At 33.7% G+C, this 16,060-nt stretch overlaps 1 protein-coding gene across 1 annotated transcript in view; it reads left to right on the top strand.

Moving 5' to 3' along the window:
• LOC149564416 (uncharacterized) overlaps positions 1-15,610 on the top strand; it is a 157,479-nt gene extending 141,869 nt beyond the window's left edge. Inside the window, exons 8-15 of the mRNA XM_089816180.1 lie at positions 11,951-12,077; positions 12,185-12,294; positions 13,159-13,500; positions 13,801-13,829; positions 13,928-14,274; positions 14,356-14,608; positions 15,160-15,220; positions 15,379-15,610. Coding sequence (XP_089672306.1) covers positions 11,951-12,077; positions 12,185-12,294; positions 13,159-13,500; positions 13,801-13,829; positions 13,928-14,274; positions 14,356-14,608; positions 15,160-15,220; positions 15,379-15,433 — 1,324 coding nt within the window. The 3' untranslated portion in view covers positions 15,434-15,610. The remainder of the gene's footprint in view (positions 1-11,950; positions 12,078-12,184; positions 12,295-13,158; positions 13,501-13,800; positions 13,830-13,927; positions 14,275-14,355; positions 14,609-15,159; positions 15,221-15,378) is intronic.
• Positions 15,611-16,060: the final 450 nt, after the last annotated feature.

Here is a 16,060-nt window from a genome sequence, read left to right on the forward strand (position 1 = left end):
AAGGAGGAAATGAAAAGATGAAATGATTTGATGAATCTGACCAAACCCTAAGATCAATGCTAATGTTCAAGCATAAAAAGATCAACGTTACCTATTTAAGAAAGAATAAGGATTAAACTAGAAAAGTTTAGTAGTTGCAAATATTTTTGACTTGCGAACTAGAGTCGAAGGCTGAAAATAAGGAGTAAAGTAGAAGTGAGGAGTGGTTTCTTGAAGGATTTTCCAAGAAGACAAGAGAAAATGATAGAGATATGAATGTAGTTTAGTCAACAACTTAGCGAATGAGCTAAATTATGATTTGTATTTATGAAGTGAGTTGTATTTATCAAATTAGCTTGCTATTACTTTCTAACCATTGTATTAGTTAAAATCCTTTGATTAAGTTTGACCTAACAATCATATGTAAATCCTTTAATCAAGGTGACATTCTAATAGAATTTTCTTAAGTCCTCTAATAAGACTGCTCCTAACAGGGTGATTAAATCCTTTAATAGGGTCACACCTAATAGTGTGTATTGTAACCTTTGATAGTGTTGGCTCTTAACAGAGCTCTCTTTAGAAGAGTGAAAACTTGGCAGCATGTTACTGATGACTTTTCTTAAATTGGGTTTCAATGATAAATCCCAGTGTCTTACTTGTGTGAATGTTATCTGAGATGTTTTATTGTTTAATATTTTACATTCCACAAATTTGGGGATTATTGGGAGAATGGACTACAAGTTTGTGTTAGTGATTAGTTACTATAGAGACTAAGCTACATAATGAATAGATCTAAATTGTTCAAAGTATTCAAAAGTTTAATTGGTACATTTGGACCCGAGGATAACTAATTCACCTTGCCTCTCAATTATTCTAAATCATTCTAACAATTGCATGCATGATTCATCCACAAATGGATATGTATAAATCCATCAAGAACAACCAAATGATTCCACCTCTTTCCTTCTATCTAACAAGAGTATGGTGCTTATAGAACCAAGAACTTTAGTGACTATAAGAATATGCTAGAACGAAGGATTTGAAAGCTTGAAACTAATCTATATTTTTGTATTTTTAATGCAATAACAATGAAGCTAATATATATGAGAGGAAATATGTATAGAAAGAATATGTACAACATAAAGATATGCAAAAAGAAGATAAACAGAACAAATTTGAAAAATCAAATAGAAAGTTGTAACCAAGTTACAAAGCTTTTAGTTCAAACCAAGTTGTAGAACAAAGCACACACATAAGGGGTATTTTATTGAAGGATTTTTTTACTTTAGATTTTGTGCATGATAATTAATTTTGTCACTAATGCCAAAGGAAGAGATTTTTGACCTACTGGAAAGACATATTATCAATTAGTGCAAAATACTTAGTCATCATGAGAAGATAGTATTGACCAAGCTACTAGACAGAAGCGTGAGATGAGCTCATGTATGAAACAAGTTAATAGTGTTAACCAAGCAATCAATAAAAAGTGTCAACCAAGTCTACACTATCTATCAAGTTATAGTGTCAACTGAGTTGATAGTATCTACCGAGCTCTAGTGTAAACCGAGTCAGGTCAGCTTTCTTGTTTTAGAATGAGAACCAAGTAGGTAGAGAAGTGTGAACCAAGTTGGCCAAGTTTTCTAAGTGATTGGTATGGACTGAGGATCTAGTATCAACCAAATACCAGAGTTAGCTGAGTTGATAGTGTTTCCTGAGTGCTTGTAGTATCACCTGAGTAAGCTTTTGGACCTGAGTCTTTGCACTGAGCCAACTTGGTAATTGTTTTTGAAACTACTGTATTATTGTTTTAGCTAACCTAATATAGAGCTATTATTTGGATCAATATATAAGGAAGAATTTTTTTTTCATTCAATGTGAATAAGAAATTGAGTTACATTTCTTATCATAAGAGAATATGGAAGAGAAAATTGATTAGGAGGCTATCAAACAAATCAAGGAAAGGAAGGGACTCATCTTTCACAATTAGGCTTTCAGTTCACATAAAATGATCTTATTTAGAAAACCAAGTTTCACAGTAAAGATAATTCCACCATTCTAACAGATACATCAGTCAAATCCTCTAATAAGGTGGACCTAATAGTCCTTTGCAATAACTCTTAACAAAGTACATAATTTTATTATATAAATCCTTTCACAAGGTGGACCTAACAATGCTTCTTATTTTTAACCAAGTAGATCACTAGAAGTGATCAATTGTAAGCCCTAACAGGTCAACTTTATTACTATAGTAGTGAAGCATTATGTGTGTCATCCCCACCCCAGTTTTATCTTCTACTTGGAGGGTTTCTAGGTTACCAGATATTGTTTTATGGTGTTGTTATTGTTAATTTATTTATGTTCCATACATGCAAGTAGATTAGATAACATAATAAAGTGGATTAAGTGAATGAAGTTTTAAGTGGTTCCTAATTCACAACCCCACCCCTCCCCCCCCCCCCTCTAAGTCATTCTGTCATCATTAAATTTCCAACACATTCCCATAGATAGAAACCTTTACCATCTATCTAATATTTTTAATATCAGGTTCACTAGATCTCACATCCAAGTTCGCTCACTTGCATTACACATATTTAACTTACAACCACAATCACACTTAACCTAAGGGAAAAAAATTTCTTTTATACCTAGTCCTCAAATCAATTATTTAATTGGCCTTGAGGCTTTCTCAATTTATAATTAATATTGGACCATACTAAGATAATACAATACAAGTTACATTACATCTGTTCATAATTACATAACTCTGTCAACTCATATTCCTCATAATCCTTCACATGTGAAGCATGAGATTTAGCATGATCAACCATGCCATCTTCATTATGTCTTCTTTCTCTATACAATTATTCTTAACCAAATTCTATCTCTATTAGAAGATATAACCCAATTAATAGAACTCGCTTCTTAGGAACTTTGTCAGTACAATGTCTTCAATAAATCTCGTATAACTATCATCTGTCTTCAAATATCTTTATGCACATTTAACCTCTTGATCAAGATACTTTGTAGAGCATGTCCTTGAATACACATGTTCTCATCTTCAATCCTCAAACATCATGATCTCAATTTTTTATTTTGTATCAGTCGTCACAAAATCAATTGCATGTTGACATCAATGACAAGCACAATCATGAATGGAACACACACTTATGCTAACAATCTCCCCAGTGCTCCAGCAATGCTAGAATACTTACACATAGGAATATAATTAGAATTCATACTAAAAATCTCCCCTTCAGCATTGATGGCAACATATATGAAAAATATTTAAGTTCATTGAATACCAAATATATGTCTCTGTTGCAACTACTCAACCATACTCTTTCTTTTCAAATCCTCTTTATCATTCAAATCTGAATCTTAGGTACATATCTCCATCAATGTGCTACTTTCCCCTTGATTATCTTTCTAATCTAAATGTACCAATCTCTCCCCCAATGCACCATGAGATGTTTTTCATGTACATCTTCTCCCCAATTGACATCAATGACAAAGATATCATTATGTTAATTCTACTAAAAAATATCTTCAATAAGCTCAAGTGTCTAATGAAATTGTTAAATACCAGTTACAGAGAGTCCTTCATGACTTAGCTCAATCAATGATACTCCCCCATAGAGGAAGCATCAAGAACCTAGTCTAGTTAAATAATAATGCTCTATACTACTAGACTGATGTAATCTTTGCATCAACTACTTAGTAGTAGGCAAGGACATAACCCTAAGGATACCTCTCAAGTACTCAAATATATCCTTCAACAAAGGCTTTGAAAATAAGTATGTTATCTACTCCTTTGTACTGATATACTCCAATTTGATCTTTTTATATGCAAATTTCTCTCTCAAAACATGATATTTGATAGATATGTTCTTTGTTATTTAATGTAATATATGATTCCTTGACATACTTATTGTACTTTTGTTATCATAGTGTATGATAACAAACTTTGTAATTTACTCAACTCTAATGTCCTTTAACAATTGCTTCATCCACATGATTTGATTACAATTATTTGCTACTGCTACATACTCTACTTCTGTTGTACTCTATGAAATACATTCATGTTTCTTTCTTAGCCAAGAAACCAATCTTCCTCCTAAAAAAAATGCTCCACCACTTGTACTCTTTATGTTATCCATATTGCTTGCCCAATCTATATTAGTATAAGAACATAAGCTAAAGTCATTTTATTTTTCATACCATAACCTAAAATCAGGTGTACCCTTCAAATATCTAGAAATCCTTTTTACTTTTGCATAATGTGATTCTTTAGGATCAAATTGAAATCTTGCAAAAATACTAATTGCATTAACTATATCTTGTCTTGTGTGAGTCAAGTATTGCAAACTTCTAATCATGGATCTATACTTCTTCTACTCAACATTATGCACCTCATCTTTTCTGTATAACTCATGACTAATTACCATAGGTGTACCAACAGATTGATGCAGGAGCATCTTGGGTTTGCTCGGTGACTACTATGAAGTTTATGGGAAGAGGCTTAGTAGTTGCTTTGGAGGGTGCTTGGAATAGTACTTGGTCGAAGAAGGACTGGTGCTCGGCATACACTGTGTTTCTCGACATGTTCTGAGAACCTGACATGGTCTGGGAACTCAACATGGTCTATGGAACTCGGCATGGTCTATGGAACTCGGCATGGCTTGGGAATTCATCATGGTCTTTGGAACTTGGCATGGTCTCTAGAGCTTGGCAAAGCTTGTAATTTACTAGTGCACAACTTGGTTTTGCTGACACTCGGCTTAGTCTTGGTTTCTATTGGTGTTGAGTTGTCAGTGAGCTAACTTTTGGCATTTAATTTGTGTATGGCTATTTAAGTTAGTGTTGTAGCTGACTTGTGACTCAACCTAGATTTAATGTAAGGGATTTAATTTAGTTTGTAATGAACTGAGTTGACTTGTGGCTTAGTTGGGTATAAGTATGGGGTCTTTTAGAGTTTTTGATAGAGGAGGAGAAGTTATTCATTCCATCTTGGAGAAGGAGATGAAGTGTAGATGCAAATTTTGAAGAGCTAAGGCTACGGCTTAGGAACTAGAGGATTACTTGGTGGACCAGAGGGTACAAGTGTGGATTCTTATTGGTTTTCTTATCTATTTGTGTATCTAGACTAGCTAGGATTGGGTTTGTAAGTTGGATCTTGCAAAACTAATTTTGTAATTGTTGTTGTATTTGGCCCTAACCTAGAAGGCCTTACAACTAGATATATTGCATGTAATTAGTTATATCTATGAATAAAGAGTTGTGATTTGGTATCAGATCTTGCATTGTTGTTTCTTGTTGTTGTGTGGTTATTAGCTGGGGGTTTGGACATCTCCTTTGGGGATTCTTCTACCTTGCATTGCATCTGGTGGTATTAGAGTGAAGGTTATTCCTGAGTGTGTAGATAGATCATCAAAGCTGAGGTAATTTGTACTGAGACTTGTGTTGGAGAAGTAAATCTGAGAAGATCTTGATCCAGTGGTGGATTTATCTTTCTAGAGTCATAGATCCCTTGTTTGTGAGGTGGAAAATCATGGTTCTGATTTACTATTGTAGAGGGCTTGCAAATGGATCGATGGATGCGAATATGGAAGACTGATCTTGTTGAGACATGATTGTAGAGAGTTTGTGGATTACAAATCCATGGTCTTGGACTTGTGATTTTATTTCTGATTATTCGTGCAAGGTGGCAAGTTGCGATCTGGCTTACAAACAATTTGGGTTTATTATAGGGTAAAAGTATAAAGCCGTGTCACCCTTCAGGATGACTTATCAGAACAACTAAATTTGAGTATTTCTATCTAAAAATCAATTTTATTCAAATATATGATCTAAAAAAATTCATTCTAGATAAGTTATATATGGTCTCACACTTTTCCAATTGGAAATGTCTATTAAATGCATGTTTTATACTAGTTTGTATCCAATTACTAAATAAATAAAATTATTTCAGAAAACTAATGTTTCAATAACTCTTACTATTTTTTATGATATTTTTTCAATAACATATAAACACCATTTTATAGAGTTCAAAGTCAAGAATATTCTCATATAGAGTATATAGTGTTTTAAATAAATATAGTATATTATAATTAAATAATTCTACAAGTATGTATTTTAACACTCGAGAAGATGTCAAGTTTGAGAATAGAAAAAATATTAAATCATATCAAAAAAAATTAAAAAGCATGTGACGTTCTAGAGGAGAGAGTGCTCTTCAAGAGTGTATAATTTTCTTTTTGGTTAGAAAAGATTTATTTTGAAATATGTGGTGGGAGATGAAAACTATCGATTTCAGATGAGTTAATTTTGAATCGTTATAAAAGATGAAACATAGGTCTAAAGCCAATTTTTCTTTTTGATTGTTCTAATTATATATGTTATCTATAAAATACTCTAAGATCAAAGTAAAATAAGTTTATTTCCACATTATTTTGTGGTAGGAACTAGACCCCTAATTTTTAGTGTTTTTTAGCAAGTAAAAAATTGCCTTTAAAAATTAGGAAAATATATCAATTCTTGTTTCAAATAATTATTAAAAATTATAATCCTAAAATTCATCCATGTCTAAACATTTCATTAGTTTACTTCATTATCAAATTCTAGATAATACTACCATTTTTATGTCATTGAAGATGAACAATTATACTTTTGTTAGCCTTTTCCTTTATAAAAGGGTGACATAGGTTTGTCCTTTTACCCTACAAGGAGCATGGGAAGGATTTTTTGCAAATGGTTTGCGAAGATCATGGAAGATGGATAGAGAGGATTGGACTTGGTATGATTGCAAATCTCCATGATGTGGTGGAGAGGAGGTTTTCTAAGATGTCTACTCAGTTTGAAGCTAGCTTGGCTGATCAAGTTAAGGACGAGGTGAGGAAGGCATTCCATGGATATTTTTGGAGTTAGAGTCTACCAATCCAAAAGAGAGTTGTCTAGTCGGTTAAGAGACATGTTTGTGAGAGAAGATGGCATGGCAAGGTCAAGTTGGAAGAGGTTGGTTTTGTTGATCAATTTGTGGAGTTTGATGAGAAACCTGCAAAGCAACTTGAGGTTGTTTCTGAGGATATTCCTAACCTTGTTGATGTTGGAATGGAGATTGGTTTTCATGATCAGTTGGTTGAGTTTGACATGGAGATTGCAGATCACTTGGTCATGGATTCAGTTATTGTTTTCGTGGATGAGGATTTGCTGATGAAGAATTATGTTCAGTTTATTTCTAGGAGTGAGCATGTTGATTGGAGGGTTGAGATTCTGATGTTTGATAGAATGATATAGATGTAGATGATGTACATATTGGTTTTCTTGTCCCTATTGGAGTACAAGCCTTTGGTGAAGATGAAGATGGTTGTTTCTCTCTCTTTGGGCATCAAAGTGTGGGACACACTTTTCTTTACCTAGGGAGTCTGATGTGGGAGCATCATAGGTTTGCTTAGTGACTACTTTGGAGTTCATGGAAGGAGGTTTAGTAGTTGCTTTGGAGGGTGCTTGGACTAGAACTCGGTCAAAGAAGGATTGGTGGTTGACATACACTGTGTTTCTCGGCATGGTGTGGGAACTTGACATGGTTTGGGAACTCGGCATGGTCTATGGAACTCGACATGGTCTAGGAACTTGACATGGTCTTCGGTACTCGGCATGGTCTCACATACTAGGCTCTAGGAGCTTATTTTAATCCATAGAACACTTTCTTCAACTTACAAACCATTTATCCTTCTTTTGTCAAAGTAAAATCTTTAAGATGCTCAATGTAGACTTTTTCTTCAAGTTTTCCATTCAGAAATATTGATTTGAGATCCATCTTATATACTTTGAATTCCTTCTTATCCGCATAAGAAAAAATGTTCTAATTGCTTCTATTCTAGCAACAGGTGAAAATGTTTCCTCATAATAAATACCTTCTTGTTGCAAATAACCTTTACATAAAAATCTTTCTTTGATTCTCACAACCTCACCTTGTTCATTCATTTTATTTATGAAAACCCACTTATTCCAAATAACATTTTTGTCCTTAGGTCTAGGAACCAATTCCCCTGTATCGTTCTTTTCAATCTGATCTAATTAAACTCTCATAGTTTTAATCCAAAAACCATCTTTACTAGCATCATCTACTCTTTTAGGTTCTACTTCTGAAATCAAACATATTTCTTGTCTTTGTACCTTGTTTCTTATCACCACTTCTTTGTCCTTTCTACCAATAATTTGATCATTGGGATGATTCTTTATAAGATTCTTATTAGGTGCCACTGTCTCAACATTGAATTCAACTCTACGTTCACTCATTGGTTCTTCTCTTTGTTCCAAAATTTGTATGTCATTTTATGAATCTGTGTCAATCTCATAAAATAGATCACCAAATTCTCTTGGTTAGCCTTTGGATTAATCTCTTCATCAGAATTATAATCAAGCATTCTTTCTTAAATTTATTGAACTTCTCATCAACATTAACATTTGTGCTCTCATCAATAGTCTTGGTTCTATGATTAAAACATTTGTATGCTTTACTTTTCAATTAATAAGCAAGAAACTTACCTTCATCAATTCTTGCATTAAAATTACCAATATTATCTTATCTCTTAATGCAACACTTACTTCCAAAGATTTTGAAATACTTAACTAAAAGTGTATGTCCAAACTCATAAGGGGTCTTACCAATACCTTGTCTGATTTGTACTTTGTTCATTGTATCTACTGATGTGTTAAGTACTTCTCTCTAAAATATCTTTTAAATATTATTTTCAAAGATCATAGCTCTTGTTGCTTCTTATTGATCTGTTTCTCCTCTCTACTATACCATTCTTCTTAGGAGTCATAGGGACTAAAAGTTCTCTTTAATTTCGTTTACATCACAAAAACTATTAAACTCATTTGAAGTAAATTCTCCACCTCTGTCAAACCTTAAGCATTTAATCCTCAATCCATTTTCATTCTAAACTCTATTTTTGAACACCTTAAACTTATGAAATGCTTCATATTTCTCTCTTAGAAATGCTACCCACACCATCCTAGTAAAATCATCAACAAGAATCATGAAATATCTTACACCATAGAAAGCTCTTGTCTTTGTAGGACCACTCACATCTGTGTGTACTATCTCCAACTTTGCTGATGTTGTAAACTTATTTCTCATATAATAAAATTTCTTCTTCTTTGCCATTACACATTCCTTGTAGACCATGTTAGTAGGCTTCACAATTTTAGGAAAATCTCTAACAACAAGTATAATTATCACTTTCACAATGTTATCAAAATTTATGTGACAAAACCTCTTATGTCATAACCAATTGTTATCAACCTTAGCAACCAAGCATGTCATCTCAATAGGATTCAATTGGAAAACATTACCTCTTGATCTTATACTAGTACCAATCATCTTACCTTCTTTATCCTTGATAATGCATGTCTTCTTTGTGAATTGTAACTAATATCCCTTGTCCACTAGGTATCCAACACTCAGAAGATTATGTTTCATACCATCAACAAAATAAACACAACCAGTGTTAGCTTTCCCATCAAGACTAATAGATCCGATTCCTTTTATGTGACAGGTTGAATTGTTTCTAACTCTAACAATTCCTCCATAACAATTGTTGAACTCAAAAAAATTAATAATATCGCCAGTCATATGATGTGAACAATCACTATCCATGATCTAATTGTATTTCTTCTTTTCAACTTGTGACGCTAGTTCTTTCTCTTCTCTAATTTCTTGTTTTTTGGGACTTTCCTCATTAATTACAAAAATTCCCATTTCATCACTCTCATGATCACTTTCACTCAAAAAAATTTCCACATTAGCTTCCAGATCTTTATTGTTCAAGCATAAAGACATTCTCTAGGTTTCCCAAGCTTAAAATTCCTCTTATACTTCTCTACTCTCCTAGGGAACTTAGAAGCATAATGACCATATTCATTACAAGTACTTCCCTAGCAAGACTATTTCACATAAATAATTCTCTCTTAGGATCAGTGCATTCCTCAAGTTTTTCTTAGTCAACCACTTATTTCAAACACTGTGTTCTAACAATCAATCATTACTAGGTTACTCGGTCGCTATTGTTTGGCACATAAGTTGTCACTCGGTCACTATTAATGCTCGATCAACTCTAATTTTGCTCGGCTTGTTCTGGTGCTTAGTCAGCACTACCATCACTTGGCATATACTTCAAGTTTTTTAATTGTTTGCTCTGTTAATCAGTCAAGCCTATGCATTTCATATGTCGTTGATCACATCTTCAAGGCTTTCACATCATTGTCTTCTCCACTTGTAACATTATTTAAATAATCAATTTATCTTGTCAAAGTCAAACTAATCAAGTGTCTATTTGTAGTTTTCTCTTCATAACTCAACTTTTCCTCTAGATACTTTTGTTATGAACAAATTCTCAAATCCTATTCATCAATAAAATAGATATGACAGTTAGATCAGATAAAAACTATCTCACCAATAGGTTTGACATCAATGAAAATACAACAATTGTTCCAATTATAGTTACCAACATATTCTTCCTTTATACAAATGCATTTAACCATATTTTATCTATGTTAAAACATATAATCCAATTACCAGAAATTGGTTCTCAAGAACTCTACTAGTATATTGTCTTCAATAAATCTCAAATAATTGTCAACTGTCTTCATATTTGTTCATGTACACTTAACAACATGATCATGACACTCTGTAAAATATGTCCTCAACTACGCATATCCTCATCCTCAATCCTTGAACCTCATGATCTCAATCTTTGTTTGTTTCTTTGTCAGTCTTCACAGAATCATTAGTATGTTGACATCAATGACAAACACAATCATGAATTTAACACACATCATGCTAACAATCTCCCAAATGCTCCAACAATGCTAGGATACTTTCCCAAAGGAATATCATCAACATTCATGCTAACAACATGAGCTGGCAAGGATGGAGAAACATAACAGTCTCAAAGAAAATATATTCTTAAGAAATGATCTTTTAGTGAGAGAATTACCATGAAGGAATGTGTGCAAGTCTTCCACTTGATATTGTGCCGAAGAAAACAGTATTTTCATCTTTATGCTCCTAGTAATAAGGTCTTAAAGAGAACACATATTAGGATGCAATATCTTTCTAAGTGCATTAGCTTCACCCTCACAATCTCTTTGATTATTGGCAATCCTCTCCCTGAGTGTCTTCATTGCCAGTTGTTCCCATCCTCCAAAGTAGCCTTTTATATTGTTTGATATGTACTCTTTCCTATTACTTTATGTAGTTTCACAAAGTAGATAATCTACTATCAAAACTAGAGGGCCATCAAATTGTACAAATTTTCCTCTCATCTCTCCTTCCACCCCAATATATAGGATAACAATGCTCTTCTGTCCACTAGATCTTGTAGTAGGGTGTGAAAATTTTAGGCAAAAAAATAGAGGAGCAGAGGGAGGTAGATGATCAATATCAACTTTTATTAATGTTGCTTGTATTAATACTTATGGACAACTTTTTAAAATCAACTTTTTCCTCTTAAAAAAAATAGGTTGACATGTTTTATCTTAATGTTGCTTAGTTGTCTTTCCTTGCACAAGGTAGACTCGAGTTCTATAGAGCCCTTGTTATTATTATGTGTTAAACAAATTATTTTATTTGAAACATAATATAAAATAAGAAATAAAAATAGATAAATCTTTCTTGTGATTACAAGTTGAAGGCTGTCACAATTGAAGACAATTGAAATTAAAATTTAATTTAAATAAAATAAAATGAGAGTAAAATTAAAATAGTTAAAATAAGAAAAGGAAACCACCTAAAAATGAAAAATAAATAAATAAATAAATAATAACAGCAAATAAACATTTATTCGTATCTAACAAAGGTAACTCTGACACAGGTCAGAAAAACAACCGCGTCCAATAGTGCGCGACATTGCCTGCCAACTAGTCATTGACGGTGCTGTCTTTGACCCGGGACCGGGGAATTTAGGGTTCATTACTACAGGGAATCTCGGACGCGGGAGTTTAGGGTTCAAATATTATTCGTCCTGCGAACGTTGTTCACATTTTTCATCGGCACCGGGAACGGCGCGACATACTCGCTGCCATATCTTCAGGTAAGAATCTCGCAATGAAACACGGTTTCAGTGTGTTTTTTGCACTTCGAGAATCTATGCTTAATGGCATTTATTTTTATAATAAAATGAGAGTTTGTGTTTGATAGAAGTTCATAAGCAAATCAGATCTACTGAATCCGCTGAAGGAGCTCAAGGCTGAGTTGGCACTGCTCAGGGTAGCTAAGCCTAGAGGAGCCCCCAACAAGTTCTCAAACCTGTAAGTGCGTTTTTGTGGGTTTTTGAGTTTTTTACTTGGGGGTTTGATTTGCATCGCCATTTGATTTTGAGCTGTTTTTTTTCCCTTCTTAGAAAGCTTTGCATCTATCGCTTTGTTTGAGGTTTTATGGTTCACGTAAGAGGCCCATTTCTTTCATTTTTCACAAAAGGGACAAGGAAATCGATAGCGTAGGTTTTGACTGTTGTTTCCCAGACTCAGAAAGCTGCCTTGAAAGAGGCATTGAAGAAGAATGGCATACCGCTTGAGCCACGGCTGTCTTTCTTGACCCTGTTAACTAGACTTTGCCATACATATCTGATCACTATCCTTAAGCTCAATCAATCGTACTGGTTCATTCATCCTCACAAAACAAGGAAACGTGGAAATCTTATAAGCCACATTACCTTTACTGTCATTTCCTTTTAGCCAATTTACAGTGGCGATCTCCTTGATTGTTGGTAAATTTTTGCAATTTATGAATTTTAATGATTGTTGTTGTTTATAAATTAGATTGTATATAATTTTTAAAATTTTCACATTTCTCCCATGTCGTTCATGCTTTATATCTTTGCTCATTTTACTCTAGATTGCGTTTTCCTTATAGATAATTTTATGACGCCTTTTCAACATTGTTCATGGACTTCTTGACGGTCAATCTTACATGTATATTATCACAGTTTTCTTCCAACAGCAAGCCATTGCTGCCCTTTTTAATTGCTCTTTGCTCTTGCAACTTACATTCCATGTTAGTGTTATTGTGGCTCATTTATAACCCTAATATGTAGGTGGACTGATCATTTCCCTTTACGTGCGTTGATAAAATTTCCATTTCATCAGATTTTTTTTTTATCATTCTCTTTTTAGGTTTTCTTTCAAATTAGCAATCCTGATGAAGAGGGTATTGCAGTTGAAGAAGATGCAGACAAAAAGAAAAGTACTGCTCCAAGTTTTAGTAATTGTCCTTCAAATGTTACGGGATCCTGGATTATTATTTGTAAATGCTGCAAGCTCTAATCATCAGGATGTTGTGATGTTGCTCCCTGAGGAAAGGGAGGAAGCAGCAAGTATGATGACAGTGGTGAAGCCGTTTGATGTTGGATTGTGGTGTACAATAGCAGGAAGTCTTATATATGCAGTATCTGTCACGTGCCTTCTTGAGCAAAGAATAAGTAATCAGTCCTTAACGGAGCTCGTCACTCACATATGGTATTTTAGAAATCTATTTTTTCTCTCATCTTTTGTGTGAATTAAAAAACAAATAAAACTAATTGCCAGCTAAATGGGGGTTTCGAAGAAGTATTTCCTAATCAATATACATTCAAAGTTAAAAGAAGCTAAGATACTTAGAATCATTACAAAATATATTTTAGAAATAGATGACATCGAAGAATTCGGAAACAAGGTTCATAATTCAGTTGTATATTCATTTATTCATCGTAATATTTTTATATTGTTTCACCTTCTTCTCAAACGTTTAAACAGTTTCTTTCTTGTTTTTATTTATAGCTCCAGAGCCATCAACATGTCCTTATCAAGTAAGTTATATTTTTTCTAATCTCTAATATTTATAATCTCTAATAGAGAGAGTGGAAAGATGTTGGTTTAATTTGAATATAAAAATGCTACTTTGTAGGCTTCAATATCCAAAACAGGTTAGCTCGAATTGTCATCTCAGTTTGGCTTCTTGTGTTGGCGATTCTAACGATCAGCTACATCACAAATTATAGTGTAATGCTCAATGTACAAAAAGTGAATGTGAATGAAATCTTAGCGAGAGATGGTGCAGTAGGCTACCTAAAAGATAATTTCAGCCCAGGTTATCAAGATCGGTTTGAGAACTTGAAAGCATACGCAACAGAAGAGGAGTGTGCGCAGGCGCTTTCACAGGGTCCAAACAGAGGAGGTGTGGGAGTCATCTTGATGGATCGTTTAGATGCTGTGCAGTTTATAACTCGACGACCTGGGTACACATACTATGATGTAAGTTGTCCGTGTTTCACATATTCTCACAATCAATTGCATTTCACATGAGCTTGTTTTTGAATGATCTCTTTGGTGCAGATTCCACCTGAGGCAGACACGCCCAGGAGCTTAGGCGTGTTGGATTTCTTGGTGTGGTTTATAATCACAGGAGCGGCATCAACGTTGGGTTTAATCAAATTCATTTACGATCTCGTCTGCACTTGGATGCGTCCCTCAACTGCTCTGTCGGGAATGGAATCGCCGAGTGACTTACAGGAAGGGACTTCGGTCGGACGCTTAGCGCCGGATTCCCCGGAAACTAGTTTGGTCAGACGCAGAGCTCCGACTACTGGTAAGCCTAAATTGATATTGGTGAATGGCTGACAACCATGAAAAAATTATATTGATATCGCATGGCTGAGTTCCAGACTAAAGGGTTAAAGAGTCATAGTTATTAACCTTTTCCAAACTTAAACATGAACATAAACATCTGTAGTTATTAACCTTTTCCAAACTTGAACATGAACATAAACATCTTACTGCACTCTGCTTAGGACGTTGTCCAGGATTGATTGCCTGTCATTTGTCAACCGAAATATTCGTTGCTGTCTATAAATCTTTGTTACCGTCATAGATCATTCCAACTTTGCTCTGCTGCATTACAGTCGAAGCAGAGCCTTGGTGATCATCTTATAAGACATATAAGACGCAAGTGCAGACGAAGTGGATTTTCCACTTCACCGTATTCTTATAGAGTGCAAGACAATTTTTTGTTGGATCTACAAGAGAAATAACATGTTCAATTTAATGAAGACTAATTTTTCTTCTATTTTACGACAGATGTTTTATCCTATATTTTGCTTTGGATACCATAACATTGTCATGAATTAACTGTGATTTCAGAAGAAAAGAAGCCAGAGAAACGTGCGGCCACCTCGACTCCTGCAGAGGGCAATGCTTCGCGGTGAGTACTAGAGAAGGGGAATGCTTAAAGTTGTTAGTTGTTCAGTTATTATTTTTAATTATGAGGTCTCATTTCTCGTGATGTCGACAGGGAATTAGAAAAGAGATCTCAGCTGATTATATACATTTGGTTGTGTTTGGTTGTGTTTGGTTTTGCAGGCCAATTGTTGAGGACAGCGGAGATGAGGCGAACGGAGGTTATCATGAGGAATGATAGTAAATTAGAATAGAAAATTAGAATAAGAATGGAAATGGGGAATATGAATAGGAAAGGGCAATTTCAATTCTGTTTGGTTCACTTGGAACTTGAATTTGATGGAATATGTTAATTTATTGTTTGGTTGTACAAAAAATGGAATAGGAATAAGGTTAGATTTTCTATTTTTAAAAATATTTTTCTTAATTTTTTTTTGTTTTAATTTATTATATTTTGGTTTATTTTTTTCAATAATGGCACAACAGTTAATTTATTTTCATTTTTATTTTATTTATTGAAATTAATGAGAAATATAATTTATTGCATTTTTTTAAACAAATAGATATAATAAAAAAATATTTTTTAAAAATAAAATGTTAAAAAAAAATTACAAAATTTTTTTATTAAAAAAAATATTAAACTTAAAAAAAAAAAAAAAAATGAAATTAGATTGAGAATAAGAATTGCCTATTCCAATAACAACATTTTTTGAATGGACATATACTCATTTTAAGGGCAAAATGAGAATATGTTTGCCTATTCCCCATTCCGATTTGGGGTACCAAACAAAGAATACATTTCCTATTCCAATTTTCTTATTCCTAATCTAGAAAACAAACAGGCTTAAAGGATTGCATTAGGGCA

Source organism: Cupressus sempervirens, chromosome 3, assembly GCF_028749045.1.
Source record: "Cupressus sempervirens isolate cs-2001-9-10 chromosome 3, ASM2874904v1, whole genome shotgun sequence".
Lineage (NCBI taxonomy): Eukaryota > Viridiplantae > Streptophyta > Pinopsida > Cupressales > Cupressaceae > Cupressus > Cupressus sempervirens.